Source organism: Condylura cristata, unplaced genomic scaffold (genome assembly GCF_000260355.1).
Source record: "Condylura cristata isolate star-nosed mole 26May11 unplaced genomic scaffold, ConCri1.0 scaffold00010, whole genome shotgun sequence".
NCBI lineage: Eukaryota > Metazoa > Chordata > Mammalia > Eulipotyphla > Talpidae > Condylura > Condylura cristata.
Genome location: NW_004567111.1, coordinates 39136840 through 39139896, shown reverse-complemented (window position 1 = coordinate 39139896; position 3057 = coordinate 39136840). Strand labels below are relative to the sequence as shown.

Sequence of the window (3057 nt, the reverse complement as noted above, 5' to 3'; positions counted from 1 at the left end):
GGGTCAGGAGAGGTCTGCCTGGCCATGTGGTCACCTCCGGGGCAGGCGGGGATCGAACTCATGCGGAAGTGGCTTTAGATTCTCATTGCTGCGCTTTAACCCGCTGTGCCACCAGGGAGGGCCTATATTAATGTTTTTAAAGTATATTGATAGTATCGGAACTCCTTTTAAGTGGCTATCCCACAACCAAGGGTAATAACTTGGACATTGATACTACAAAAGGAAAGTTTAAGGAAGGCTAAGCTCTGGTAGCAGTGTACTAATATGTTTATTGGACTAGAATGGAACACAAGGGAATTGAGCACATGGGAAAGAGATGGTGAGTCCTACTTCAGTAGAGGTAGGACTGAGAGTGTAGGTCCTAAAGAGGGACCTTATGCCTCAAGAATCTGATGGTGCCCTTCCCCCAGTATGACTACTCTTCAGGGACACAAAGCACAAGGCTTTGTCTGAGCTTACTAAATGTTGTGTTTATAATAACTGAATGTTGCTTTTTTGTTGACCATCTGAATTGTGGTAGTTTTGGAGTGGGTCTGTGCACTGCCTCTTGTAACTCATAAAGCCTGTAACACGTATTCCATTGTCTCAAGTTAAATCAGATCTTATAGCAAAGATGATTTTGTGACTTCTGGAACTTACAGTTGTTCAGAAATGTCTTCTGGAGCTCTGTGCAAACCTTGCATTTTTGGTCACACTGCCCTATAGGAAAGTATATGCAATGGCACATGCAATGGCACAATCTATATTCAACCTTTAACTTTTTATTATATTATTAGTCTTTCTGTTTTACATATATTCATTTGTTAAAAGTATTGAGTGGGAAGGGTCTGTATCTTTAAAATTTTATTTTTAGGAAAAGGAAATATTGTAGCAGAGAAATTAGTGTATAGTCTAACTTTTATTTACTTCTTTTGCTGATGATATAAATTGAATCTCAGATTATATATGATCAATTGTGGCAAAGAACTGAGAAAATATAAGTTCATATATTACCCATCTCTTAAAGAAAAAATAGAGGGATAAAAATGAAAAAAAAAATAGAGCTTGAAGCTCATAGAGCTTCAAGTCTTGTCAGTTGTGTTTTAACATGTGTTTTATATACTACAGCAAAATATGAAGATCTCTATGCATTCTCTTATAATCCAAAACAAAATGATTCAGAGCGATTACAAGGTTGGCAGCTCATTGACCTTGCTGAGGAATATAAGAGGATGGGCGTGCCAAATTCAAACTGGCAGTTGTCTGATGCCAACCGAGAATACAAGGTAACTTACCAATTTTGAAAAAACTAAGAAAGCGTTAGTACCAGATGTCAGAGTATCATATTAGCAAATTGTTTTGTATTGTTATAGACTGTTCTTGCATTTAATAAATTCTTGCATTTTAAAGTTTTTTTAAAGGTGGCTTCTAACCTCATAATTTTTGGCCTTTAAGAAAAAGGTTTCTATTTTATTTCATATTTGCAGATATGTGAAACTTACCCCAGAGAACTTTATGTTCCCCAAATGGCAAGCAAGCCAGTAATAGTTGGTAGTTCCAAATTCCGGAGCAAGGGAAGATTCCCAGTTCTTTCCTACTATCATCAAGAGAAGGAGGTAGGAATCTTTTCTTTTGATTTTTACAAAGGTAATATAACTCATCTTTTGTCTTAATTATCCAAAAGAAAACTCATTTTTACATTAAGAAGTTGTTGACATAATGTTGCTAACAGAGTGCTGACTTTTTAATTATATTTTTGAAGTGTTGATACAAAGCTGCCATGACATTCTCACTGAAATCGTGTGTCTTTCTTCCTCCTCCACACTTCCATCCTCCCAGTAGTGACTTGAAAATAATAGAACTAGTGGCCATACAGGCTCTTCTTCCTTTCCTGTGGTTTTCTTCTATTCCTGCTTATAGAGAGGAGCACTAGATAATTCTGACAATGCAGTTTTTGAGAAAAGGGAGAGAACCAGAGATATTCCATTCATTTTAATTCCATTTCCAAGCACTTCAAACTAGGAGGGATTTGCAAATAAAGAGATAAGTAGGTACCTTTATAGTGAGCTGCTGTAATAAGGATGATTCATTTAGTAGGACTTAATCTTGGTAGCCAGTAGCAGTAGGTCAGCAGATACTATACTATGTTAAATGTTTTATATGCATGAGAACCTCATAAGGCAGGTTTTGCTAAGTACCTGTAACTTTCTAATGGGGAAAGCAGTTCAGAGATGATAAATCATCTGGTCATGAATTTGATGACAGTCTTACTCCCAGTATTTTGTGACCAAGTTTTTGTCCTTAGGGAGTTTTTAGAATCTTCTTTCTCCTCATTGTGAAGTTTATAGTGATATGCCTTGGTGTGCTATTTTAAATTCTATTTTTAAACTCAGGTCCCAGTTTTGGGAATTTACTTCTTTGTTCATTTCCTCTTTTTTATTATGTGTGTGTGTTCATTGACAATTGGGATTTCTAGTGTAAGCCTCCATTTTTCTTAATTTTCTCTCCTATTTTCCATCTCTATTTTCTGGAACATTCCCCAACATTATTTCCAAATCATCTCTTTAATTCTTTATTTTGTGGCAGCTTTTTGAAAGTCTGTATACTCTTTCCTGTTTTCTGAACTCCTGTGCTGCCCATGCTAGTTATCTGTTCAGAGTTCCTTTTTTTCTGTTTTTGTTTCTCATGTTTTTCAGATATTTTATTCTTGGCTGATATTTTATTCTTGGCTAACCCAAGGATAAACCCAAACTGAGGCTTTTAGTTTCTGTTTTTTGTCCTCTTAGATTTACTACATTTTAACCCAGATTTGAATTAAAGCTTATTTTTCTCACATCTAAATTTTATATAAAGGTTGCGGACTTCTAGAGATCTAAAAGTCTTTGGAAAATAAAAGTTCATATTTTGCTGCTTTCACATTGTTTTATATTTATTTACTAATCTTTACTTAAACTTGAACTGAAATTATTTTGTAATTGAATAGACCAAAGAGTAAATGTATGAGAATAGTAGGTTACATGATAGACAGTTGGCCAGGTATTGTTTCTAAGGACCTAAGGTTTTTTTTGTTTTTTTTTT

The 3057-nt window shown here is 35.1% G+C and overlaps 1 protein-coding gene across 2 annotated transcripts in view; it reads left to right on the top strand.

Annotated features, from left to right (window-relative positions):
* MTMR6 (myotubularin related protein 6) overlaps positions 1-3057 on the top strand; it is a 28601-nt gene that overhangs the window by 12534 nt on the left and 13010 nt on the right. For both annotated transcript variants that reach the window (XM_012723333.1, XM_012723332.1), the window contains exons 4-5: positions 1108-1265; positions 1467-1595. In XM_012723333.1, coding sequence (XP_012578787.1) covers positions 1108-1265; positions 1467-1595 — 287 coding nt within the window. The remainder of the gene's footprint in view (positions 1-1107; positions 1266-1466; positions 1596-3057) is intronic.